General features: G+C 47.7%; 4 protein-coding genes across 17 annotated transcripts; all 4 read left to right on the plus strand.

Moving 5' to 3' along the window:
* Window positions 1-4485: 4485 nt before the first annotated feature.
* On the plus strand, window positions 4486-10785 carry LOC105418340 (uncharacterized protein C21orf62 homolog). Of its 9 annotated transcripts, none has more exons than XM_029828486.1 (5): window positions 4486-5010; window positions 5119-5491; window positions 6379-6527; window positions 7542-7572; window positions 7860-10785. In XM_029828486.1, exons 3-5 carry the CDS (start codon window positions 6444-6446, stop codon window positions 8678-8680), a joined length of 936 nt encoding a protein of 311 aa, XP_029684346.1. In that variant the 5' UTR covers window positions 4486-5010; window positions 5119-5491; window positions 6379-6443; the 3' UTR covers window positions 8681-10785. The 9 variants fall into 9 exon arrangements, with proteins under 9 accessions (XP_029684346.1, XP_029684322.1, XP_029684383.1 ...); XM_029828462.1 differs by having other exon boundaries at window positions 6390-6527; XM_029828523.1 differs by having other exon boundaries at window positions 5119-5445.
* Window positions 10786-11428: 643 nt separating this feature from the next.
* LOC101071920 (uncharacterized) lies at window positions 11429-15226 on the plus strand. Of its 2 annotated transcripts, none has more exons than XM_011617672.2 (8): window positions 11429-11545; window positions 11904-11971; window positions 12049-12181; window positions 13129-13283; window positions 13355-13506; window positions 13586-13754; window positions 13852-13976; window positions 14073-15226. In XM_011617672.2, exons 2-8 carry the CDS (start codon window positions 11938-11940, stop codon window positions 14691-14693), a joined length of 1389 nt encoding a protein of 462 aa, XP_011615974.2. In that variant the 5' UTR covers window positions 11429-11545; window positions 11904-11937; the 3' UTR covers window positions 14694-15226. The 2 variants fall into 2 exon arrangements, with proteins under 2 accessions (XP_011615974.2, XP_029683667.1); XM_029827807.1 differs by having other exon boundaries at window positions 12052-12181.
* Window positions 15227-15428: 202 nt separating this feature from the next.
* Window positions 15429-21167, plus strand: LOC101071699 (interferon alpha/beta receptor 2-like). 2 transcript variants are annotated; one of them, XM_029828090.1, is made up of 9 exons: window positions 15429-15887; window positions 16260-16363; window positions 16675-16804; window positions 16880-17055; window positions 17734-17882; window positions 18851-19001; window positions 19077-19192; window positions 19757-19873; window positions 20156-21167. In XM_029828090.1, the coding sequence occupies exons 2-9, from the start codon at window positions 16315-16317 to the stop codon at window positions 20348-20350; spliced, it is 1083 nt and encodes a 360-aa protein (XP_029683950.1). In that variant the 5' UTR covers window positions 15429-15887; window positions 16260-16314; the 3' UTR covers window positions 20351-21167. The 2 variants fall into 2 exon arrangements, with proteins under 2 accessions (XP_029683950.1, XP_029683893.1); XM_029828033.1 differs by having other exon boundaries at window positions 15430-15887; window positions 19757-19885.
* Window positions 21151-25872, plus strand: LOC105418339 (interferon alpha/beta receptor 2-like). Of its 4 annotated transcripts, none has more exons than XM_011617667.2 (7): window positions 21151-21311; window positions 23748-23880; window positions 24033-24211; window positions 24349-24500; window positions 24907-25069; window positions 25285-25406; window positions 25473-25872. In XM_011617667.2, the coding sequence occupies exons 1-7, from the start codon at window positions 21281-21283 to the stop codon at window positions 25635-25637; spliced, it is 945 nt and encodes a 314-aa protein (XP_011615969.2). In that variant the 5' UTR covers window positions 21151-21280; the 3' UTR covers window positions 25638-25872. The 4 variants fall into 4 exon arrangements, with proteins under 4 accessions (XP_011615969.2, XP_011615970.2, XP_011615971.2 ...); XM_011617668.2 differs by having other exon boundaries at window positions 25285-25400; window positions 25470-25872; XM_011617669.2 differs by having other exon boundaries at window positions 25285-25400.
* The last annotated feature ends 272 nt before the right edge of the window (window positions 25873-26144 follow it).

The following is a 26144-nucleotide window of genomic DNA, read 5'->3' on the forward strand; positions in this document are numbered from 1 at the left end:
TACTATTTGCTGGGTAAGTATCTGCTGGTTACTTTAAATATCTGCTGGGTAAGTATCTGCTGGTTACTTTAACCATCTGCTGGGTAAGTATCCGCTGGTTACTTTAACTATTTGCTGGGTAAGTATCCGCTGGTTACTTTAACTATTTGCTGGGTAAGTATCTGCTGGTTACTTTAAATATCTGCTGGTTACTTTAACCATCTGCTGGTTAACTGTCTGCTGTTTACTTTAACTATCTGCTGTTAAATATCTGCTGGTTACTTTAACTATCTGCTGGTTACTTTAACTATCTGCTGGTTAAATATCTGCTGGTTACTTTAACTATCTGTTGGTTACTTTAACCCATCTGCTGGTTAAATATCTGCTGGTTACTTTAACTATCTCCTGTTTAATTTAACTATCTGCTAGTTACTTCAACTATGTGCTACTTAGTTTATTTATCTGCTGGTTAACTATCTGCTGGTTCTTTTAACTATCTGTTGGTTACTTTAACCATCTGCTGGTTAAATATCTGCTGGTTACTTTAACTATCTGTTGGTTACTTTAACCATCTGCTGGTTAAATATCTGCTGGTTACTTTAACTATCTCCTGTTTAATTTAACTATCTGCTAGTTACTCAAACTATGTGCTACTTAGTTTATTTATCTGCTGGTTAACTATCTGCTGGTTCTTTTAACTATCTGCTGTTTAATTCAAGTATCTGCTGTTTACTTTAACTATTTGCTGGTAAACATCTGCAGTTTATTTTAACTATCTAATGGTTACTTTAACTGTCTGCTGCTTAAATATCTGCTTGTTACCTTAACTATCTGCAGCTTAAATTTCTGCTTGTTACTGTAACTATCTGCTGTTTATTTTAACTATCTGCTGCTTAAATATCTGCTGGTTACTTTAAACTATCTGCTGGTAAAATATCTGCTGTTTACTTTAACTATCTGCTGGTTAAATATCTGCTGGTTACTTTAAGCATCTGCTGGTTAAACATCTGCTGTTTACTTTAACTATCTGCTGGTTTTTTATCTGTTGTTTACTTTAACTATCTACTGCTTAGTTTATTTATTTGCTGATTAACTATCTGCTGTTTACTTTAACTATCTGCTGGTTTTTTATCTGTTGTTTACTTTAACTACTGCTTAGTTTATTTATTTGCTGATTAACTATCTGCTGCTTACTTTAACTATCTGCTGCTTAAATATCTGCTGGTTACATTAAGTATCTGCCGATTAACTATCTCCTGTTTACTTTATTTATCTACTGTTTACTTTAACTATCTACTGTTTGATTTAATTATATGCTGTTTACTTTAACTATCTGCTGGTTAAACATCTGCTGGTTACTTTAATTATCTGCTGGTAACTATCTGCTGCTTAAATATCTGCTGGTTACATTAAGTATCTGCCGATTAACTATCTCCTGTTTACTTTATTTATCTACTGTTTACTTTAACTATCTGCTGTTTAGTTTAACTATCTGCTATTTACTTTAACTATCTGCTGCTAAAATAACTGCTGGTCACTTTAACTGTCTACTGTTTAAACATCTGCTCGTTAAATATCTGCTGTTTAATTTAACTATCTGCTGGTTACTTCAACTATCTGCTGCTTAGTTTATTTATGTGCTGGTTAACTAATTGCTGGTTACTTTAACTATCTGCTGTTTAATTTATTTATATGCTGGTTTTTATCTGCTGTTTACTTTAACTATCTTCTGGTAAATATCTGCTGTTTACTTTAACTATCTGCTAGTTAAACATCTGCTTTTTACTTTAAGTATCTTCTGGTAAATATCTGCTGGTTACTTTAACTATCTGCTGCTTAAATATCTGCTGGTTACTTTAACTATCTGCTGGTTACTTATCTATCTGCTGGTTACTTTAACTATCTGCTGGTTACTTTAACTGTCTGCTGCTTAAATATCTGCTGGTTACTTTAACTATCTGCTGTTTACTTTAACTGTCTGCTGCTTAAATATCTGCTGGTTACTTTAACTATCTGCTGGCTACTGTAACTATCTGTTGGTTAACTATCTGCTGTTTACTTTAACTATCTGCTGGGTAATTATCTGCTGGTTACTTTAAATATCCGCTGGGTAAGTATGTGCTGGTTACTTTAACTATCTGCTGGGTAAGTATCTGCTGGTTACTTTAAATATCTGCTGGGTAAGTATCTGCTGGTTACTTTAACCATCTGCTGGGTAATTATCTGCTGGTTACTTTAACTATTTGCTGGGTAAGTATCTGCTGGTTACTTTTACTATTTGCTGGTAAGTATCTGCTGGTTACTTTAAATATCTGCTGGGTAAGTATCTGCTGGTTACTTTAACCATCTGCTGGGTAAGTATCCGCTGGTTACTTTAACTATTTGCTGGGTAAGTATCCGCTGGTTACTTTAACTATTTGCCTGGGTAAGTATCTGCTGGTTACTTTAAATATCTGCTGGTTACTTTAACCATCTGCTGGTTAACTGTCTGCTGTTTACTTTAACTATCTGCTGTTAAATATCTGCTGGTTACTTAACTATCTGCTGGTTACTTTAACTATCTGCTGGTTAAATATCTGCTGGTTACTTTAACTATCTGTTGGGTTACTTTAAACCATCTGCTGGTTAAATATCTGCTGGTTACTTTAACTATCTCCTGTTTAATTTAACTATCTGCTAGTTACTTCAACTATGTGCTACTTAGTTTATTTATCTGCTGGTTACTATCTGCTGATTCTTTAAACTATCTGTTGGTTACTTTAACCATCTGCTGGTTAAATATCTGCTGGTTACTTTAACTATCTGTTGGTTACTTAACCATCTGCTGGTTAAATATCTGCTGGTTACTTTAACTATCTCCCTGTTAATTTAACTATCTGCTAGTTACCTTCAACTATGTGCTACTTAGTTTATTTATCTGCTGGTTAACTATCTGCTGGGTTCTTTTAACTATCTGCTGTTTAATTCAAGTATCTGCTGTTTACTTTAACTATTTGCTGGTAAACATCTGCAGTTATTTTAACTATCTAATGGTTATTTAAACTGTCTGCTGCTTAAATATCTGCTTGTTACTTAACTATCTGCCGCTTAATTTCTGCTTGTTACTGTAACTATCTGCTGTTTATTTTAACTATCTGCTGCTTAAATATCTGCTGGTTACTTTAACTATCTGCTGGTAAATATCTGCTGTTTACTTTAACTATCTGCTGGTTAAAAATCTGCTGGTTACTTTAAGCATCTGCGGGTAAACAGCTGCTGTTTACTTAACTATCTGCTGGTTTTTATCTGTTGTTTACTTTAACTACTGCTTAGTTTTATTTATTTGCCTGATTAACTATCTGCTGCTTAAATATCTGCTGGTTACATTAAGTAATCTGCCGATTAACTATCTCCTGTTTACTTTAGTTATCTACTGTTTAACTTTAACTATCTACTGTTTGATTTAATTATCTGCTGTTTACTTAACAACGATCTGCTGGTTAAACATCTGCTGGTTACTTTAATTATCTGCTGGTAAATATCTGCTGTTTACTTTAACTAGCTGCTGGTTACTTAACTATCTGCTGATTAACTATCTCCTGTTTACTTTATTTATCTACTGTTTAATTCTTCTATCTGCTGGTTAACTATCTGCTGCTTATTGTTAACTATCTGCTGTTTAGGTTTAACGATCTGCTATTTACTTTAACTATCTGCTGCTAAAATAACTGCTGGTCACTTAACTGTCTAACTGTTTAAACATCTGCTCGTTAAATATCTGCTTGTTTAATTTAACTATCTGCTGGGTTACTTCAACTATCTGCTGCTTAGTTATTTATGTGCTGGTTAACTAATTGCTGGTTACTTTAACTATCGCGCTGTTTAATTTATTTATAGGCTGGTTTTTATCTGCTGTTTACTTTAACTATCTTCTGGTAAATATCTGCTGTTTACTTTACCTATCTGCTGGGTAAGTATCAGCTGTTACTTTAACTATCTGCTAGTTAAACATCTGCTTTTTACTACTTAAGTATCTTCTGGTAAATATCTGCTGTTTACTTAACTATCTGCTGGGTAAGTATCAGCTGTTTAATTTAACTATCTGCTGGTTAACTATCCGCTGGTTAAACATCTGCTGGTTAACGATCTTCTGGTTAATTTAACTATCTGCTTTTATAACTATCTGCTTGGTTAGACTATCCGCTGGTGTTTGATGGTAGAACAGAACCAGGGTTGACCATGTCGGAGGGTCTCTGACCCACCAGCTGCCACAGCAGAACTTTCTGCTCCAAGGTTCTGCTGGTCACATCAGAGCTCGTTTGCTAACACGCTTTAGTAGCCCAGTTTGGGTGCTAGCACAGCTGTGACAGGACTGTTGCTGCTTTATAACAACAGACTGAGGACAGGTGTGGGTGGGGGCGGGGGCCTAGAGCCAGGTGATGGTCCAGTTCTGGTCAGACTTGGTCTTCTGCTGTTTGTTCTAACTGCAGCTGGGGTGAGAGGCAGCAGCTAACGCTGGGGGGGAAGGGGGCATGACGTTAGCGATGGACGTTCAGAGGTATGTTGGAGCCGCTCCTTCAATGAGCCCGAACCGTTCGGATGGTGGATCTGCTCTCTGTGGGTTCTGGGTCTCTCTTCTTGGGGTTCTGTGTCTCTCTCGACCAATCGAGCAGCACGAGGTGGCAAAACCAAAGCAAAACCCGGAAGAAGAAAGGGAGCAAAGGTAAAGTTCAGACTCCTGAAAACGGTTGTTTTTGATGAACGTCCATGTTCTGGGTCTCTCTCCGCTGGTTCTGGGAAGATCAGAACCGTGGTCGAGTGGCCCATCCTGGCAAACCGGACGGAGTTGCAGCTCTTTTTGGGGGTTCGCCACTTCCATCGTAGGTTTGGTCCGGGATTACAGCAAAATTGCCTCACCGCTCACGAGCTCACCTCTGTCAATGTGAGCTTCAAGTGGTGACCTGAGGCAGACAAGGGCATCTATGAAAGAAAGTCGATGTTCTCCACTGCTCCAGTTCTAGCGCCACCTAGAGGGAGCAGTTCGTGGTTGAGGTAAACGCCTCGGATGTGGGGGTTGGGGCCGTGCTGTCCCAGTGCTCCGGCCCTGACCATCGGTTACAATCCCTGTGCTTTTTCCCCCGCCGATGCAAGCCTCCGCAGAGGCCAACGACGACGTGGGGAACCGCGAGTTTACTGCCAATCAAGTTGGCCTTGGAAGAGTGGCGCCACCTGCTGGAGGGTGGCCAAACTACCTTTTGTGGTCTGGACAGACCACAAAGATCTTGCCTACATCCAGTCGGCAAAGAGGCTAAATTCCCTACAGGCCAGGTGGGTCCGTTTTCTTTACCTGCTTTAGTTCACCATGACCCACCGGCCCGGGTCCAGGAACCTGATGCCCCCTCCCGTCAGCTCTCATCGGACCACAGCCCCTCAACCCCAGTCGCCATCCTGCCCGGGGAACGAATGATAGGGATGCTCAAACGGCAGGTGGAAAAATTGGCTAAAGAAGCCCAGCAGCACCGTCCAGACCCAGGTACTGGCCCGAGTAACTGCCTGTTGGTCCGGACCCTGTCCACTCCCAGGTTCTGCAGTGGGGACATTCCTCCTGGTTTGCGTGTCACCCTGGCGCCAATCGGGACCATCTCCTCTGCTGTCCCTGGGTTCTGGGTCTCCCTGCCTTTGTTCTGGGTCTCTCTCCCTCTGTTCTGGGTCTCTCTCCCTGGGTTCTGGGTCTCCCTGCCTTTGTTCTGGGTCTCTCTCCCTCTGTTCTGGGTCTCTCTCCCTCTGTTCTGGGTCTCTCTCCCTGGGTTCTGGGTCTCCCTGCCTTTGTTCTGGGTCTCTCTCCCTCTGTTCTGGGTCTGCTCTGTATGGGTTCTGGGTCTCCCTGCCTTTGTTCTGGGTCTCTCTCCCTCTGTTCTGGGTCTCTCTCCCTGGGTTCTGGGTCTCCCTGCCTTTGTTCTGGGTCTCTCTCCCTCTGTTCTGGGTCTCTCTCCCTCTGTTCTGGGTCTGCTCTCTATGGGTTCTGGTCTCTCTCGACCAATCGCAGCACGAGGTGGCAATACCAAAGCAAAACCCGGAAGAAGAAAGGAGCAAAGGTAAGGTTCAGACTCCTGAGACGGTTGTTTTTGATGAACGTCCATGAATGTTTCACCATGTGATCAACAAATCTGGACACAACAAGAGGCCACTTGTCAATTTCACAGCTAATTATTCACATTTGATCAGCGCAGCAACAGGATTCAGCAGAAAATCTTGAATAAATGATTAAATCCCACAGAAAAAAGGAACCAGCGGGTTGTAATGAGCCCTCTGTCCACTAGGTGGCAGCAGCCCGCAGCGGTAGTTTAAAGGGGCGGGGCCGCGGAGAGAGAGAGAGAGAGAGACGTGGTGTGATCACATGTGAGGAGATGTTTTCATCAGTTCCTCCACAGATGGAGTCAGAGAGGAGAAGAAGACTTTAAGCTAAGTACAGAATCTCCCTGCTGATGCAGCGGAGCGGCGAGCGGAGCGGCGAGCGGAGCGGCACATCAGGACAGTCTGATGATTCCAACTTCACATCTGTCACAAAGGTCAGAACTTTAAAAATCTTTCACAGAAAAAGCTTCTGGGGGATTTGGGCAAAACTTCAAAGCATTTAAATTGTTTAAATGTCATCTGGTTACTTTAACTATCTGCTGGTTAATTTAACTATCTGCTTGTTAACTATCTGCTGGTTAACTATGCGCTGGTTAGTCACCCCTGGTGTTTGATGGTAGAACAGAACCAGGTTGACCATGTCGGAGGGTCTCTGACCCACCAGCTGCCACAGCAGAACTTTCTGCTCCAAGGTTCTGCTGGTCACATCAGAGCTCGTTTGCTAACACGCTTTAGCCCAGTTTGGGTGCTAGCACAGCTGTGACAGGACTGTTGCTGCTTTATAACAACAGACTGAGGACAGGTGTGGGTGGGGGCGGGGCCTAGAGCCAGGTGATGGTCCAGTTCTGGTCAGACTTGGTCTCTGCTGTTGTTCTAAACTGCAGCTGGGGTGAGAGGCAGCGGCTAACGCTGGGGGGGGAAGGGGGGCATGACGTTAGCGATGACGTCAGAGGAATGTTGGAGCCGCTCCTTCAATGAGCCCGAACCGTTCGGATGGTGGATCTGCTCAGTACCAGAAATCGGAGCCCGTTCCACCACCACCGTGTTGCTCCCGCGTTAGCCTCCGTTTGGCTACAACAATAACGCAGCGTAAACACAGGCGCCGCTGCGGTCGCAACGCTCCGTCCAGATGTTGCACAGCTGCTGAATCAATGATGATCAACAAATGTCGGGACGCTGGCGGTTGCACACGAACGGAAACAGGTGAGAGCGGCTACAGCATCATGACATCATCGTGAAGAGGACATGACGTCATCATGCTAATGCTAGCAGGAGTGGCATTAGCCTGCGGTGTGGATACAAGTCCATAAACATGCAGTAATACGTGACCAGATTTTCCTGGGTTAATGAGTCGTGTGTGTGTGTGCGTGTGTGTGTGTGTGTGTGTGTGTGTGTGTGTGTGTGTGTGTGTGTGTGTGTTACTCTCCGACACGTTTTGTGCTGCGCAGGAAACCAGGAGCTGCTCTGAATCTTTGTGTGGTGAGTTCACGTCTGGATTTCTTGACTGGACCGACTGGTTCTGTATTTATGTGCGGCCTGATGGATCCTCACAGAGCTTCGGCTTCTCCACTGTGCGGTTTCTTTTTCCATTTACAGTCATGATCGGTGCTGCAGCCTCTGGCTCAGCTCACCAGCGTCCGCCTCCCGATGGTGAATCACAGGCTAAACGCTAACAACAGCCTGCTAGCTGAATGAGGAAAAGGGTCTGTCAGCATTTGCAGTTGGCTCTGTTTCACACGTCCCTTCTTCTTCTTCTCTCTTCGCAGCTTCGTCCATCTCTCTGCTCGGTGAAGATGTAGCCTGTTTGGTCACCATGGCGATGGCTCCAAACACAGCCTGCTCTGCCTTGTTGCCATGGCCACTCTGGTTGTTTTTCCTCCTGGCCGCCGTCACCCAGACGACCAGCCCCGCCCCCACACCAGAGCTGCCCGTGGGGTTCAACACGACGCTGCTGTTCACCAGCGCCGCCCCTGGGCTCAACCTGCGCAACTGCAGCTGCTCCGCGCCCGTGCGGGACTGTGACGAGGCTCTCGCCAACTCGCTGTGCCGGTGCCGGACCGTCTTACGCTCGTCTCTGCCCCCTGCTGGGCTCTGGGTGTCGGAACAACTGACCGTCTGGGTGAAGGAGGTGCTGCTCCTGGAGGAGCTGCTGAACAGGAGCGTGGTGCATCACCTGCAGTTGTCCTTCTGTGGAATCCAGCCGGTGGACAGCAGGATCCTGGCTCTGCTGGGCCTGCACACCCTGAGGATCACGGCCCCGGAGGCCCCCTACTCCAGGCAGGAGATCACCATCGCCCCCTCAGCTGGACTCTCAGCAGAGATAGAGACCGCCTCCTCAAACGCCTCCACCTTCCACCTGACTCTTCTGGATGTGGCCTTGTTCAACGGGCTCTCTGCCATGAAGGCCTACACGGTGGTGGGACCGGCCGCGGACACCCTGTCCCAGCACTTCCCCCACCTCCCCTTCCCCGACACGCCCCCCCTCAGGGGAGCCCCGGCAGAACCTGCTCCTGACGTTTGTCTACTGATGGACCACAACTGTGGCTCCACACCAGGAGGGCTTTCACTGGCGGCTAATAGCGGCTAATATTCGTTAGCAGCTATCCGAGAGAGGAACGGCCACCTACGTACATGAACTGCACGGTTTTGGGTGAGCCCTCCTGTTGCTAGGTTACTGGAATGTCCTCGGCAGAACTGGACTAACCTATGTGGCTCCGCCTCTTTTGATGAACGGAACCATGTCTGGACTTCCAGCTAGCGGCGTTCTGCTTCATTCCGAACACTGGGTCAGAGCGTGGAACACCTGGCACCGGTCTGCAGGTGTGTTCGGAGCCGCCACATCTGGCCTCGAGCGCTCACGTCACATCGAGCGACCACATCTGTCCAGAGAGAACCGACCCAAACCAGACGGCTGCTCCCAAAGAGGGCGGAGATCCTGATCCCAGCTTCAGGTGTGGTCCGATCCATCAGGGGAACCACGTGGACCAGAAAAAAGGACCAAGTTTTTTATGAATTCGGATCTGCCGGAGGCTGCCCGGAGCGGAGCGGTCCATTAGAGCCAGAGCCTAGACACTGGCAGTCGCCATGGAGACGGCGGTTTACTTCCTGTCAGATAAATTATTAAAACATATTTATTTGCAACATGTCGACGTGGTTTCGCTTAACCAACAAACTTCTTCACTTGGCTTGATTTAGCTAAAAGTGGTTCCTGTTGCTAATGCTAAATAATGCTAAGTATCTTAGTAGCATGTCACCTTTGTAACTGCATCAAAAACAGCAGTGGAAAAGTGTTTCTACCATCTGTTGTCTATAAGCAGCAATAACAATAGTAATAACAATGTATTACAGGACTATTACTATTGTTTTTGTATGAGTAGTGATGTCGTCTAGTTTTCTGCCCCCACCAGAGGAGGGAGAGGACAGGAAGTCCTGTGGGACGTCCCAGTCGGGACAAGCGTGTTATGATCCTGCTGGTGTTGGAGCTGGGGACCAGAACCGGGCCACGTCTCCTCTCCAGTTACGTAACAGGAACATGTGTTGTGAAGGTGTTGAAATCCCGTGATTGATGCTCTCCAGCGTTCCTGGAGCCCGTCCAAGAAGCCCAGACTGGGCCGGCGTGCGTGCTGGGCTGGTGTGGGTGTGGGGGTCAGCAGGTTCTGCTGCGGTACGATCCGGCCCAGCCGGACTCTCGCTGCTCCAGCTGCTGCGTTTCTCCAGCTGTGCGTTTGCAGAGCAGATGGGCCGATAGAGCCAGTTGTTTTGAAGCAGGTTGAAGTGAAGGCTTACGTCCCGGAGCTCGGGTCCCGGTGGCCGTGAGCCCGTTTCACCGGCGCCGGAGGGGGGGGGGGGGGGGGGGGGGGGGTGTCTGGGTGACAGTCACTCCCTCCACAGCCGTCCGTCTAATTTCCAGAGTTGCTGAACACTTTGTGCATCTGTGGAGGTTCCAGCTCACTTCCTGTGAGAGGTTCTGGTTCCAGTTGGGCTCACACGCACGTTCCGAAGGCCAGCCTTTGGTTGGGCGGGCGAGGCTAATGTGTTAGCACAGCGGGCGTGTCTGTCCTGTGAGTTTTTGGCTTTGTAATTACGGTTTCTGAGCAGCGCAGCAGATGTGCCGCTACGACTGTTGCACACATTGTACAGCTGCTTTTATTTAAAATGGTAGCATTAGCCTCGGACAAGCTAGCTAGTCTGTCTGTACGTTCCCTCCTTTTTAGTGACGACGTTCTTTTACCTGGCTGAAAAGCTCCCATGATCCTTTCCTGCTGCAGGATGTTGCAGTTTCAGCTGGAAACAGATCTGATTATGCAATCGTGTCAATTCTGTTGCTGCTGGGTTCCAATCGCTGGTTCCAAACCCGCGCCCAGTTCCCGGCACCTCCACAAGCCGCCACCGTCATCATCTTCATCTGGACTTTAACGAGGTTTCTGGTGTGAAGTCACTTCCTTTGTTTTGTTCGAGCACCTTAAAGTCTGATAGAGGACTGTCAGTGGCTGAAATAGCAGCATGGTTCATTTATTGACAGCAAGGTTCTGGAACAGACCGTATTTAAAAATGACTCAGAACGTTTGATTTGTATATAATCTGATTTTTCACACCTTACAGGGCGTATTTAGTCTGTTGCTAGGAGACACTGTGGGCTTTAAACCTTCCACAAACTTCTGTTGAGATAATAAAATATTTTTGGTGACATGATTCTTGTTTGTTTCAGGTAATTATTATAATTCTACACCCAGTAGAAGAGAATCACAGACACCACAGAATAGTGATTATAATGTCATTTCATTTGCAGATAAAATGGTACAATTCTTTAGCATAACATTTCACACATGTTCCGCTACATACACGTATCATGTGCGGTTTGGGTGGGGATGTGAAAGTGTTGAGTAAAACTAATGTTCTTTATGTTAAAAGCTAGTTATTAGTTATATAATGTGTGGAGAAGGTTTGAGTCACCGGTTACGTAACGGCTCGACAGGAAGTCGGACGCTTGTCTCGTGTCCACTGTCGCCCCCCAGTGGCCGATAAACCACGACAACAGTAGCATTAAAAATGAAGACAAAATCAAAGATCAACCTCGCAGTTTTGTAAATGCGGAGCAAATGTTTTCATTACTTAACTGCTCAAATAGTTCCGACATAACATTGTTTCATTCGTTTGTTTAAAAGTATGTTGTCGTGATTTTTCCTTGGAAACTACGAGAATGAGTCACTGGTCAAACTTTCGGTCCAGTTCGACCAAAGCGCGTTACTTATATTCTTTATATTCTTTATATTCTTTTTGGACCGTGTTGCCTTGTACATCAATAATGCGCATTTTTAAACGGCTGTGACCCGCGTTGTCGCGGTGTTCCAAGGAGACCCGGAAGTGTGACGCAGACAACTGGAGACGTCAGACACAAGAGCTCGAGACTCCTGCCGCTGGACGCCCGCTGTGTCTCGCGAAGCAACTGCTGGTAAGTAGCTGTTAGTTAAGTTAGTTAACAGTTAGCTAACGGGTTAAATGATTAAATGAGGACTTTCTGATGGGAGAACAAAGGAAGCCACCAGTGTTTGTGTTTTCGAAGGCTTTACTGACAAGTCGTGTTACTACATTTTATGCGTTTTAGTAGAGAAAATTGCTATAAAACATGGAGATCAGTTGTGTATGTGCTAATACTGGGAGCAGGATACATGATACTATCAAAAGCTCAGAAGTCAGTAAATTTGCATGTCCTGGGTTAACTCTGCTACACTGGGATGGACTGTTTACCTGTGCGGGTGTGATCCACCTGCGGTCTGTTTATTGTGCCGACTGTCCTCTGTGTGTTGCAGCAATGTTGGCGCTGTGGAAGATCTGCTCCCGACCATGATTGTTGTCGGCGTCCTGCTGTTTGGTTGTGGTGAGAGGCTGTTTTCTGCTGCACGTCCTGGACGTCACCCCTGCTCCCACCACCCACTGACCCACTGTCTGTTCCAGCAGCGCTCAGCTTCTCCCTTCCTGCTCCGGAAAATCTGTCGATTCACTCTGTGAACTTCAATCACACCCTGAGTTGGAATGCTGGAGCCAGCACACCTGTGGGGACAAGCTACCTGATCTATGACATCAACAGGTAATAACCTGTGTCGACACATTTGTCCAATCAAAGTCTGTTTCTGATAAGCTGAGATCTATTCCAGCAATTTCAGTTGTTTGCTGGCATGTAGAGGAGTGACGGTCCCCCTCAAAGTCTTATTATTAGTTTCGGTCCTTTCAGTTTCAGAGGAAAATCTGTTGTCATCGAAAACAATTGTGACTTTTGAAGCTCTCTGCATTCATTTGAATCATCCTTTATAGTTTTGTTGTCCGCCTGTTAGTGAAGGACATGTGGCTGTGATTCACGTCCCGGAGGGTTGCAGAAGAATGAAGCAGAGCCAGTTGTTGTACTGATTTAGAATCAAATGTAAATATGGGCCGACTCTGCCCTCCCACAGACGAGAGGAAATGAAAAAACCAAGTTCTCCGGCAGTTCTCGTTGTACTCGGCGTGTTTGAAACCGCATGTCATGCATGTTGTCGAAGACCTTTTGTTGGACACCCAGATGGTGCTTGTGTTGCTGCGCAGCTGTAATTACAGGCGCGAGCAGAGGGGGCAGTATTTCACCCTTTGCTGCTGCACGTGGAGAGGAGCCTCATCTTCAGCTCGTCTCGTCTTTAGCGTCACATTTTCCCCGACTGTCTGATGGAATCTGTGTCGGCGGGGCTTTCCTCGGCATCGCCTCAGTCTGACTGATGAGTTTCCGAAGTGATCTTATTAAAAACAACCCAGAACGTTGCGCTTGTTCCCATGCTTCACTTTCAGATGCTAATAATCTTTTGTCTGAACGTTGCTCCACGTTTTTCCATCACTCAGCTGCTGATCATGATATTTATGATGCTAAGTGACGTTAGCCACCTTTCTAAAATTAAATTATTTGAGATGAATGAAGTCAGAATCAGAAAAGAACGCGTTCAGATGCTAAATCCTCGGCCGGGTGTTAAAATGTTTGATGCTTCTTGTTCCCTGCTGGATCAACATCAGACACGAACGAAAACTGATCACAACATCCAAGGAAACCTCAGCCAAGCTGAATCTCGAGGACCAGCGGACCTCCTATCTCCTGACTGTGGTGGCGTCATACAACAACAGCCTCTCTCCAGATTCCCCCAAACTGCAGTTTTACCCTGCTAAAGAAAGTATGGAAGTACAGCGACTCTTCCAAAGCCTCCTGCCTTTCTTTGGTTTAACCGGACCCTTCTGTGTCCAGCCAAAATAGGCCCCCCAGTGGTGTTGCTGACTGGATGTGGCAACTGTCTCCACATGCAAATCATCCTGCCGGAGGCCGACAGCAGCTCCACGGTCAAAATCCACAACTTCTACAATCCCGTTTACAGGATCACCCTCAGGAAGCAGGGCAAGGTGAGCGGTGCGTCTGCGGCGTCCGTCGCGGCGTCTGTGGTCAGGACAGCCGTGAACATGAAGCTTTCTTTGACCACAGCGTCAGGGGGACGTGCTCGACACCAGTGAGAGGAACTACACGCTGCAGAACATACACAGTGGCACGGAGTACTGCGTCCAGGTGCACGTCGACACCCTCACCATAAACCCAAATACACAACCATCAGCCTGGACCTGCGCCTTCACCAGCAGACCAGAGCCCAGCACAGGTGAGCGCGAATGCACATTTCACACACACACACACACACACACACACACACACACACACACACACACTAGCTGTGGTAACCATGGTCGTGTGTGTAGCTCCTCTTGCAGCAGGCTTGGTTGTCGTGGTGGTTCTCACTGGTCTTCTGATGGCGTCAGTGTCTTGTCTCTACTATCTGGGCTTCATCACCAGGCTGAAGATGATGCTGCCTACAGCTCTGCTGGTGAGATCCCTCATCCACACACTTGCTCTTCATCAGCTAATGTCCAACATCACGACTTTTTCTCTCTGATCTGGTTGGATCCGTGTTTTGGTGCAGAAGAGTCTGAGTCCAGTCTACACTCTGACCCCAGAGAGGACCGTACCAGACCTGATCTCCATCAGTCCAAAGGTGGAGAAACACAAACAAAACAGTCCAGCAGCATCACAGCCTGTTGACCAGGAGGAGGAGGAGGAGGAGGAAGAGGAGGGGAGAAGGAATATTTATGTAGAGAAAAACACTGCGCTCTACCTAGACCAGAGTCTCTGCAGCGACTCTGACGACGGGCTGTGTGACGCCGCTCTGCCAGCAGCTGAGCCGGACTGTGATGAGGATGAAGCTGGAGCAGAGGAGGAGGCTCAGACCGACGTCCGGGAAGACGTGGCTGAGGAAGAGGAGGCGTCAGTGGCGGAGGAGTGGGAAGAGGAGCAGGATTTTAACAGCTTGGGGGACATCAATCTGCTGTCAGTGACACTCAAAGCTCTGGACCAACCTGAGGAGGAAGAGCAGACTTTGGAATGGACAGACCAGGAGGCTCTGCTGCCGCCTGACCAGACTCCTGGGAGTACCAGGACCCCTGTGGAGGACCAGAGTGTGCCTGATGAAGAGGAGGAGGAGGAGGAGGGGGGGATTCTCGGCCTACCTGAGCCATTCATGACGGCCGTTACTGTAGTAAGATGAAGCAACTTCCTGATTACTTGAATCAGCTATTTATTTCTGACAGACATGAAGACCTGCTGTTCCTGTTAGGTGACGGTTTGTAATGAGACTATTTGAATATAACCCTGTCAGATCAGGTGAAGACCAACACCAGTTAGTTTAATGAGGCACAGGGGAGGAGGGCCCCGGCCTGGGGGGCCAACACATTCACCTACGAGGGCCATGGGGGTTATTTCAGCCATAGCTTGGAACGTGTCTCCTGGTTGTGCCCCGTTCCAACAGAAACCCATCACAACCTGTTGAATGTTCACTATTGTTTCAGCTCAGAGCAATAGAAATAAACAGATAACACAAAATAAGAAAACAAGAACACACGTGGGGCTGCTTACACAATTACTCAATGGTGATTTTGGTTTTTCATCTTTTAATTTGACTTTAAATGTTTTTTGAGATTTGTGTTTTGCCGTTTCTGTATATAATATTTTGCTTCAGTTGATTAGGATTCTATTTTTGGTAAATAAATTCTTGAAAATGAAACCAAAGCGACGTGACAACAATAAGAGAGCCCCATTATTTCTCTCGTTCAACCACAGAACAGAAGCATGTGCAGTTGTTTTTCCTGAGGGACGGCGTCAATTACTCTCTTACTTCCGCTTGCGTCATTTCCCTTAAGCATCACGTGTCCACTCAGCCGGTGCGGCCCACTGACACGCCCACAGGTCACATGATTTCCTACTATCGAGCACGCCTGTGTTGCATTCAGGAATTTCAAAACTAATACGAACATTTAGAGAACAAATAGAGAAAAACCTTGCTGTGGTTGGAACAAACGTGTCATGTTCTCATGATGCACATCTTCTGAATGTTTTCTCTCACGGGATGTGTTTGTTTTTATTTGTTTTTATTTAAGGGAACAACAGCTTATTAACCCAAAATAACAAACCCTGAGTCTTCTGTAGCCACAGAACGTGCTGCTCTTCTATACAGCGATGTTTTACTAAAGCTGCTGTCTGTCCGGGAGTCATACCGGTCCGGGGACATTAACATTTCAGAAGACCTCTTGCACCCGGATCCCGATTCGCTTCACAAAACTGCGCTTCGTTTCTCGAAGGGAAAATTCCCTGAAGTCCGTGAATGCAGCACAGCAGCCTCCATTTGACTGATTCCACGATTCTAATATTGTCCTCTGTTAAACTCTAAAGGTAGATGGTAAAGGTAAGAGATTTCACTGCTCCGTGACTCTTAACTCTTAAAAGCTGGTTATATGTGCAGGAGACGGGAAGGTGTGTAGCAGGTTGCTCGTTCAGCAGTGTTGCTGTTCGTAAAACAGCTTCCGGTGTTGAGAAGTATCATTTTCGAAATAGAAAATATGACCCTGTTTAATCTCTGTTTAAAGTTTCTCAATATACTCATCAATGTAACGAAGAGCCAAATATTCTGAGCTGAGTCGGGACAAATAAAATGCACAATTCTCGCCAACACTATGATCATTTTGCTTTTGTACCATTGGTCTTTCATTTGTGGCAGAAGTCAAAGGTCAGTTTTTTGCCACTTCAACTGTCTAATTCTAATTTTTATTTTCTTTAGTAATGTGACGTAGAAGAGGCGCTGATTCCCGGGCAGAGGCAATGGTCTGGTCGTCATGGTTACCCTCCTGCGGATGCTTGCGTGGTTACCTCTAGCTCTGACAGGTGAGAGCCCACATCAGCCGGTGGGTTCTCCAGGGGGGCTGAGCCCCCTTCAGGCCTGTTTATGGTGGAGAACCACGGGGGAAACGAACCCGTGACCTGTAGTTGCAGCTACAGTCGGCGGAGGGCTGAAAGTAGCGGTCCACTTGTTTTCCAGGCGCCAGAACCTGGCATGCCTTCACGGGGGTCTCAGGGTTTCTGTAAAGGGCCTGGAGACACTTCTGATTGGAACTGATGCTATAAATAAAGATGATCGGATTGATCTGATCTGGTTGATTTGCCTCAGTCTGACTGACACAATGATTGTGTTCCAGCTGTGGCTGAACGTCCTCATCCTGCCAATCTGACTGTAACATCAGTCCAGTTGAATCACCTGCTCACATGGGCGCCTGGACCAGGGATGCCTCCAGGTGTCCACTACAGCGTGACCTTCATCACAGAACGGTGTGTGCTTGTTCATAGAGTTTGAGAAATTTGCTTGATTGGTTTTAAACTGTTCTTCTTTTTCTGTGTCTGAAGGGGGACTTCCTGGTTTCCAGTAGCCGGATGTGAGCGTGTTTTCCACCCACTGGTGTGTAACCTGACCACGTCCCTCTCTGACCCGGACCAGGTCTACTTTATCAACGTCACAGCGCTCCTGGGAAACCAGGTTCTGGGATCAGACGTGTACCAAAGATTTCATCCCATCAGGGACAGTAAGTGGCCCAGCTGGGCTGAAACAGTAACCAGAGGTCTGGCGAACCTCAGCTGGCGTTCCCCAGGGTCCCATTCTCGCACCCATCCCTATTAGTCTCCCTGCCCAACCAGTCAGGAAGAAGACGAGAACTTCAGTTAGTCACGTTTCTCCCATGTGAGACCATGAACCAGCAGTCTGTATGCAGAAACAACAGAAAGTACTTAAGACCTATCAAGTCTCATTAGCATCACTGTGGTGTTTTTAATATTCTAGAATTAGCTGTGAAGTCGTCACGGATCTGGTCTCATTTTTAGTGTTTTGGAGGCTTTTGTCCCCCAACACGGAATGAATTCATCAGGGAAACAGCCAACGTTGGCGTAAGCGCTCCAGCTGCAGCTAGCGTCTCTCCAACGTTGGCGTCTGTGGGACAAACCCAGTCCTGGAGCAAGTTAGCATCAGTTGAACGCCCGCTCTCAATCTCACGCCTTCTTCCTTTGATCTGAGTGGCTGAAGATGTTTTGTTCCAGGAGCTCCTGTTTATATGTGGTTGTCGTTGTCTCTTGTGTGATTTGTCTTCTCTGCGTAACTAGCGAGACTGACGGCTGGCGTGTAGCATCAATGCTAATATTGATGAAAGTGCATTGTCCCGTTCAAGCAATCAATAAATGAAACAGTCTCCTGCTGTCTGCTCCTTCAGCTCATCTGGACCCGCCTCTGCTGAAGCTGGTGCCCTGTGAGGGACATTTTTGTGTGGACTTTCACCCCCCCCTGGAACACTTGAGGAACATCTACACAACTCTGCACTATAGTCTGAGCATCCGGTCCAATGGTGTGGAGAGGAAGAAGGTTCTGTTCAGAAGATACAGCCAGACTGCTCCTCTCCTCTCCTCTCCTCTTCTCTCCTCTCCTCTCCTCTCCTCTCCTCTCCTCTCCTCTCCTGTCCCCCTCCTCTCCTCTCCTCTCCTCTCCTCTCCTCTCCCCTCCTCCTCTCCCCTCCTCTCCTCTCCTCTCCTCTACCTCCTCCCCTCCTCTCCTCTCCTCTACCTCCTCCTCTCCTCTCCTCTCCTCTCCCTCTCCCTCCTCTCCCTCCCTCTCCCTCCTCTCCTCTCCTCTCCTCTCCTCTCCTCTCCTCTCCTCTCCTCTCCTCTCCTCTACCTCCTCCCCTCCTCTCCTCTCCTCTACCTCCTCCTCTCCTCTCCCCCTCCCTCCTCTCCTCTCCTCTACCTCCTCCTCTCCTCTCCCCTCCCCTCCCCTCCCCTCCTCTCTCCTCTCCTCTCCCCTCCCCTCTCCCCTCCCCTCTCCCCTCCCCTCCCCTCCTCTCCTCTCCCTCCTCCTCCTCCCTCCCTCCCCTCCCCTCCCCTCTCCTCCTCCCCTCTCCTCTCCTCTCCTCTCCTCTCCTCTCCTCTCCTCCCCCTCCCCCTCCCCTCCCCTCCCCTCCCCTCCCTCCTCTCATCTCCTCTCCTCTCCCCTCCCCTCTCCTCCTCCCCTCTCCTCTCCTCTCCTCTCCTCTCCTCTCCTCTCCTCTCCTCCTCCCCCTCCCCCTCCCCTCCCCTCCCCTCCCCTCCCCTCCCCTCCTCTCATCTCCTCTCCTCTCCCCTCCCCTCTCCTCCTCCCCTCTCCTCTCCTCTCCTCTCCTCTCCTCTCCTCCTCCCCCTCCCCTCCCCTCCCCTCCCCTCCCCTCCCCTCCCCTCCCCTCCTCTCATCTCCTCTCCTCTCCTCTCCTCTCTCCTCCTCCCCCTCCCCTCTCCTCTCCTCTCCTCATCTCCTCTCCTCCTCCTCCTCCTCCTCTCACTGTTTCCTTCCTTCTCTCCCAGGATGCTAAATTTCTCAGAAGGGTGGTTCTGGAGCACTTGAGTCCAGGTCGAGAGTTCTGTGTGTCGGTGTGCTTCGCTGACCCGCTGGTTCCGAGGAGGTCCGGTTACAGCAGGCCCACGTGTGCCGTGGCTCCTGGGGCCCAGGCCTCCGGTACTGCTTCTGCGTTCTTCCCTGCTCAGGTCCGGTTGATCACTGATAATCACCATGTCTCTCTGGTCCGTGCAGACGCTCTGATTGGTGGGCTTGTGTCCACCGGCCTGGTCTCTGTCCTGGTTCTGGCAGCCCTGGCGGCAGCGGCAGGTTCCAGCCTCAGCCCCAGGAAGCCTCTGCCTCGGGTCCTGGTAGGAAATCTGTCCATTTTTACGTTTCCTGTGTCCATATTTGGCCTTTAAAGGTTACCTCAGAAGCCGTAAAAGCCCCGTTTTTAGGTGTTTCTTTCTTCCTTTGGTTCCTGTTTGAAACCAGCGGTTTCCACCTGGGTCGGTGCTGACGGAGCGGCTCCAGCTCGGCCACCAGCTTCCTGTTTTTGCTGGCAGCGCTCAGAGCTCGGAGGAAACTCCCGGCAGATGTTTTCGCATCTTCACAAATGAAAACGAAACTTTTTGTATGCAGTTTTGCGGTTTTAACTCAGAAAGTTCAGACTTTCTGAAAAATGTCTGGATTTCTTAGAATCCATCAAGGTTTGAAAGCGATTGTTGGGTTAAATTCAGATGAATTCAGAGCAGATTCAACAAAGGTCAAAGGTCGCTGGAGGGAAAAGGACGAGAACAGCGGCTCGTTTCCTTTTTGACCGGCGCTGAAGACGAAACGGGCGAATTCGCCCTGAGAGTGTGCGACTGACTTTCCCTCATCGGTCTTTTGATTGAAATGTTCGGACGAGTTGATCGGACCTTCTTCCTCCCCAGACATCCCTCCATCACGCCGATGGCGGCCTGGCCTTCCACGCCCCTCTTGTGGTCGCCCTCCTGACCGTAGACGCCGTGGCGCCTCCTGCAGGGTCCCAGCAGACACCGTTGGAGGAGATGAGCGAGGAGATGACGGGGAGCAGCGGGGGGAGCGACGGGGGGAGCGGCGGGGGAGGCTACGCCCTGCGGGATGGATGCATGCTCCTCCACTCCTCCTCCTCCTCCTCCTCCTCCTCCTCCGCTCCTGCAGCTCCAGCCAGAGAACCATCAAGCAGCTCCTCCTGCCAGACGCCTCCTCGGCCTCCTGCAGGAGGTCTGACCTCTGCAGCTCCTCCCAGCTGCTCCCAGACTCCTACAGAAAGTGTGAGTGAAGGAGCGGCTCAGGAGGAGGAGGAGGAGGAGGAGGAGGAGGAGGAGAGAGGGGGCAACCTCCTGGATGTCAACCTCCTCACGCTAACGTTTGGGACGCAGCCAGAGGACAAGCTGGTCTTCTGCTCCTCAGAGGACCAGGTCACCTCGGACTCGCCTGCTCCCACTGGGACGTTGTGGCCTGAGGGGAGGTCTGAATATGTCTGCCGCCCCCCCCGTCCGTGACCTGCACGCCTTCGTGTAGCACCTGCTGCCTCCTCACCTGTCCTGCGGCACAGCGGCACCCTGCCGTCCCTCCCCAGAGGAGGTCAGAACAAAATCGGAGCGCGGAATAACAAATGTGAGCCGCTAGCGTCGGTATTCCCACGTTTACACGCTCGCGGGGACAAAACGGGACAGAAATAAATTCACTTTTTAGAGGGAATCACATGACTGACAGCCGCACCAGCAGGGGGCGCCACTGCAGTAGCTCCCTGAAACATTCCCAGTGTTTTAGTTTAAATGTCACTCACCTCGTCGTCAGACCTCAAACAATGTGGGACGTTTCAAAACCTGTTCTGTGTTTTATTAACTTTCAGGACAAAGTCTCAGAAAGACAAATATTTATGCCTCTTCATAGCACCTGCGTGTAAGTAGCTTCTGCACGAAGAAGAAGGACAATCGCTCAGTAGATGTGCGCTCACGTCACGTTTGTCTGTGAGTTCCTTTGTTTTTAAGCGACCGTCTGCATTTCCTGACCTCACATTTGGCCTCCAGGGGGCGTTTCTCCTAGAAGAGCCTTTTTCTCTAATGAAAACGTTACCGTTTTAGCGTGTTGGCTCCAACAGGTGTGAGGTTCCGTCACCATGGTAACCACAGCCCTGAGCACAGCTGTGTCCTCTGTGAAGACTCCACAACCACATTAGCTTCATTCTGTAGCAGCTCGGTGTTATTAGCATTTTTATCATAGGAAGATGTTTTTTTCTACAGTTATGCCATAAAACGTGTGCTTTACATAAAACTGGTGACTTTTTTGTAATAAAAACTTTGCGATACATTTCAACACCTTGTTTGGAGTGATGTGTGACTGACAGGAGGGGGGCGGGACTTCGGTGGAAACAGAAACTCACTGAACTCCCCATCAGTGCGACTCCAGCTGCTGCTCAGTGAGGCAACATGTGGATGATCCTGCTGCACCTCCAGCTTGGTAAAGACCTCTGTGTGTGTTTGTGTTTACAGTGTGAAGATTAGCTTGTAAAAACCTGTGTAAAGATGCACCAAGTGGTTGATGATCAAAAGGATCTCCTGGTGTGTCAGAATGTCTTTTGGTGCTTTGAGTGGTGGATGGTGAACGTGTGAAGAGCGTGAGTGTTGCCGCAGTAACGTCGGAGCAGCTGCAGCTTCTCGGTAGAAACGTAGCTCGAATGTTCGGTGGCGCGGGCAAAGTTCAGCAGGTAGAAACAGGATAGCGATCAAAGACTGAAGCTGCCAGATTATGAGAAATGTTGTCACATATCATTTAGACCATAACTGTCACCATGACAACATACAGCCAAATGCCTGAAATCAACATTTAAAAAGAAATTCATATTTAAAATGTTGAAAACTGCCCTGTGCGCCCCCCAGACAGTTCAGCAGGGAAGCCTGGGAGTGATCACAAATGATCACAAAAAGATCCATTGTTAGTATGTCGGTCATAAACGTTGAGCTCTTCAAACATTTATACAAACTTTCTTTAATGACGTTTTTCACAGATAGGGAATCAAAAACATTGGTATAGCAGTATAACAAATTTCCAATAGTAAAAAAAATAAAAATATATATATATGTATATGTATACACACATACACAGACGCACATATACATACCCATATATAGAAAAATAAATAACAAAATGATAAAGGTGAAAATGAAGGAAAACCACATACGAGACTGTTCAAAAGTAAATGGTTAAATAAATTAAATAAAATTAATGGGGAGGGGGGGGCTCAGTCAGGTTCTGCTACAATGGTCAGAGAGTCGATGTGCGTGATGAAGGGCTGCCATATCTTATAAAAACTGCTCAGGGACCCTTTGAGGGAGAACCTCATTTTCTCCAGTGTAAGACACTGCAGCACATCCTGAATCCATTTATTATGGGTTGGGGGGGGAAACGTGGGACCATTTTAAAAGAATAAGTCTTCGGGCAAGCAATGTAGTGAATGCAATGATCGTATTTGTGGACTTAGGCACAGTGTGTGGCGAGTATAATCCAAAGAGGGCAGCAAGGGGTTCGAACAGGATGGTTTGACCTGTTATTTTACTAATTGTTTCAAATATTGCTGTCCAGAATTCAGATAATTTAGGGCACGACAGAAACATATGAACGAGATCGGCAGGGGCTTGCCCACATCTGTTGCATGAATCTGTTCTGTCAGGATAGATTTTGGCCAGCTTGGCATTAGTGAGATAGGCTCTATGCAAAATTTTACATTGTAGAAGGCTATGCCTCGCACAAATAGAGGACGAGTGGATATTTTTTAATATCTTTTCCTATTGCTCATCATGCAAGGGAGCTCCAAGGTCCTGGCCCCAAGCGGCTCTTAGCGAAGTCAGTTGATGGGGAGACAGAGTATAAATTTGCTTGTATGTGATCCCTATGAGTCCTTTCTTCCTGGTGTTAAGGGTTAAGAATTGGTCAATAAGAGAGTTCGGGGGTCCGTTGGGAAACTGGGGAAAACAAGATTTCACAAAATGTCTTATTTGAAAAAAACGAAAGAGGTGAGAGTTTGGTAATTTAAACTTTGCTGCCAAATCGGTAAATGAAGCAAAAACACCATTAATAAAAAGGTCATTAAGCGTTGCTAGGCCCCTCTCAGACCAGGTACGAAAGACAAGATCAGAGCATGAAGGGACGAAAAGGTGGTTACGGAATATAGGGGATAAACTTGATTGGGTGTGGAGGCCAAAAGTTTTTCTAAACTGGTTCCAAATCATCAGTGTGTTGGTTACAATTGGATTGGGGCTGACCTGTTTAACTAACAGTGGTAGTTGGGAGCATACTACAGACCAGAGGCAAAAACATGAGGAGGAAATTTCAAGCAGGGCCCATTGTGGGCATTCAGATACAGCTTTACCAGTGTTCCAGTGAAGAAGATTATTGATGTTACAAGCCCAGTAATAATAACGGAAGTCTGGGAGCGCTAAACCTCCCAGGGGTTTAGGAAGGCGGAGAGCTGAGCGACCAATTCGTGCCCGTTTATTGCACCAGAGAAAGGAACTAGTCAGCTGGTCAAGTTTTGAAAAGAATGATTTCCTGATAAAGACTGGTATATGTTGAAAAAGATAGAGGAACTGATCTTTAAACATTTAAAGATTCAAACTAAATATCAAGTAAAATCTGGAAAACTAAAAGACCAAAACATCTTGGTAACCGATCAGATTTAGATTTCAGGAGGTTAGCATCGAGAGAAATCAAACGCCTCACTGACTCCGACGCTAGTAGCGTTAGCGCACAACTCGAATGTGTTGAAAAGCAGGCTAACATCACGCCACTCATTAGCGCATTTGTTGTTAACGAGTAAATCCTGCCTGGTTGGGAAATGTGGCATAAAGCGAGATTCAAGCATTTCCAGTCAATCATCTTCATCATCGTCATCTTCAGCGGCTGGCGTGTCCCTTCCCGCACCCACCAACCTCTCCATCACTTCCTTCAACATGGAGCACACGCTCAGCTTCCTGCCTGGCCCGCTGACTCCGCCCAGCTGCCGATTCGCCGTGGAAACCCTCCACCCAAGGTGGGATTGGAAACACTCGACCGATCAGCTCTTGTGTCTTCGTCTGTCTCGCCATCTTCCTCCGGGCCTCCAGGAAGGCTTCTCATTTCCTGACTCAGGGGGATTCAGGTGACTTGAGTCTCAGGTGTTGAGCTGTTTGTTTCCTGTCTCAGGAGGAAGCGGCTCTGGACCCCAGTGGCCGGTTGTTCACGGCTGAAGGCCGGCCGCACGTGTAACCTGACCCGAGCCTTCGAGGACCCATTCGACCAGTACCAAGCCCGCGTTCGGGGCTTCGTGTCCAACCTGACGTCTCGTTGGACGGTGTCCGAGTGGTTCCAGCCTCTGACTGACAGTGAGAGCCCAGATTAAACAGAATGTGTGTGTGGTCGTGTGTGTAGACCCCTCCTATCTGCAGCTTGGACGGAATAGCTTAGCTCAAGCTATTTTTGGCTAGGCTAACTCTATTTTGGTTGGTCTGTCGTCCCAAAGCCGTGCTGGGACCTCCTGACGTGTCCGTGTCCGGCTGTGGGAACTGTCTGCTGCTGCAGTTCAACACTTCCAGCGACTGGAGGCTCCGAAAGATGATCGGCTTCTACCGAGAGCTCGTCGTGGTGGTGAGACGGTCCAGGGACGGCGCGCAGGTACGACCAAAGGCCGATGGCGTCCGCCGTGACCTTTGACCTTTGGCATGTGTTCCAGAAAAGTTGAGTCATAACAGCTTTGATGGCGATGTGTAGATGTTCCTCAGCTGGATTCATATCGCGCTCAACCAGCCCGTCGGGTGTCCATCAAAGACTTTACACCAGTGTCAAATTGGGCAGGAAAACTGTTTCCATTTGATTCAGAGATCACTAGGATGCTAACACTAGGATGCTAACACTAGGATGCTAACAATGACACAAATTTAGACTTTTTATGAGATGAGAATTATCAAATGAAAGAAGATTCATACGTTAGGGGGGGAAATGTTTGGAAATTCTAATCTTTTATTTTAGAATTCTACACATTGTTTGTGCTAATGTTCTTAGCATGCCTGTAATATTGCAGTTCAGTCTGAACCTTCGTTACCAAGACAACATGGTCGTCACCTACCTGCAGCCAGGTGTGGAGTACTGTGTCACCGTCTCCGTGAAAACCTTCTTCAAGTCCACGTCTGTGGCCAGTGAACCTCACTGCGCCTTCACCAGCCGTCCTCAGCACGCCACCACATGTAGGTTAGCTTAGCAAGCGGCTAGCTTCTCTGCTCCAATCTGCAGCCTTTTAGGATGTTATAACGATGTCATGAATCATAACATGCTCTCGGCCACCTAGCATATGATGGCGCTAACGTTTCAAGTCAAAAATGTCACATTTCAAATTTGAAACAAGCAAAAATAATTTACCACGTGACAGCATCAAATGATGGAGGTTTTTTGTGTTCTTCAGTGTACGTGGCGTGCGCCCTGGTGGGGGCCTTCTGTTCTCTGGTCCTTTTCCTTGTTGGCAGAGTCGTCTGTGGCGGTCGGCTGAGCTCCACGTTACTGAAGACATTGAAATCATTGGTAACTGTACGTCCTGTCGATCAAAGGAGTCATGCTAGCAGCAGATTGTTGACGCGCCTCTGTCATTAGCAGATGCTTTTCCAGCCCGGTGGCCAGGACCATGGACACGTGTCCCCTGAACTCTGGCGTCATTCCTCGACTATGCAGCGAAATCCTCACACGTCTCCTCACAGCGTTTCTGACGATTCCTGTGTGAATAAGCTCAAATTGAAAGTCCCACTGCCAGGTTTAAAATAAAAGCCTTCAGAAGAATCACACCAAGAAATGTCAGCAGTTTGTCATCAGATGGATCTGCGGAAATCCAGTCGCTTTTTTTGTAATAATGTAAAAAATGAAAAAAAGCTTTATCAAATTTTGTCTTTGTGTGCTGCTTTAGCTGTTCATATGTATGATTAGCATCGTGAGGATATCAAACTTGGAAACAAATGTTGCTGTACATCTCATATTTTAAAAAGGTTTTTCATTCTCTTTATTTGATGGTGAATTGTCTTCTTTTATTAACAATTATGCTAGCGATAGCTCAAAACCATTTCTAGATCCATAAATGATGAGACATAAAAAATAGTCTATATAGTCGGTTTAGAACCAGTTAAGGTGATTTTAAACAGCATTATATCCTTTAACTGGCTAATGTGTGCTTCAGTAACACGTGAACAGGTTAGTTCCTCAACCAGCTGTAAACAGCTCTGCAAATATCAATGTTGTGGGTTCTTCTACAGGCTAACAGCTTAGCAAGAGGCTAAC

The sequence above is a fragment of the Takifugu rubripes genome, chromosome 1 (genome assembly GCF_901000725.2).
Source record: "Takifugu rubripes chromosome 1, fTakRub1.2, whole genome shotgun sequence".
Classification (NCBI taxonomy): Eukaryota; Metazoa; Chordata; class Actinopteri; order Tetraodontiformes; family Tetraodontidae; genus Takifugu; species Takifugu rubripes.